This window comes from Acanthisitta chloris, unplaced genomic scaffold (genome assembly GCF_000695815.1).
Source record: "Acanthisitta chloris isolate BGI_N310 unplaced genomic scaffold, ASM69581v1 scaffold41884, whole genome shotgun sequence".
In the NCBI taxonomy this organism is placed as follows: domain Eukaryota; kingdom Metazoa; phylum Chordata; class Aves; order Passeriformes; family Acanthisittidae; genus Acanthisitta; species Acanthisitta chloris.
Window position 1 is genome coordinate 670 of NW_008671695.1, and position 323 is coordinate 992.

The 323-nt window shown below is 61.6% G+C and overlaps 1 protein-coding gene across 1 annotated transcript in view; it reads right to left on the reverse strand.

Annotated features, from left to right (window-relative positions):
- The window catches only part of LOC103801759 (kelch-like protein 30), a gene marked incomplete at both ends in the record, with an annotated part of 896 nt that extends 578 nt beyond the window's left edge, over positions 1-318 (reverse strand). Inside the window, 1 exon segment of the mRNA XM_009074187.1 lies at positions 1-318. Within this exon segment, the coding sequence (XP_009072435.1) occupies positions 1-318 (318 nt within the window).
- Positions 319-323: the final 5 nt, after the last annotated feature.

The window sequence follows — 323 nt, forward strand, 5'->3', positions numbered from 1 at the left end:
CTTGGAGGAGACCTCAGGGCAGCCGTGGCTCTCACCGAACTCGCAGATACCTAGGCAGTTGGTGGCATCCATCTGCTGCCGGAGGTAGCGGCTGCAGACCTTCTGGATAGCAGGGAAGTGGAGCTGGCTGGAGGTCCTCATCAGCCCCTCCACATTGCCCTGGTTGATGGTGACCTTCCCCGTGTAGGCAAAGTCGAGCAGCGTCTCCAGCGCACCGGGATCTACCTCCTTCAGCTCCACACGCGCTGCGATGCTCTCGGCAAAGTCACCGGAGAACATGGCATAGAAGTAGTGGCTGCAGAGGGCTAGGACGCCGCGGTGGC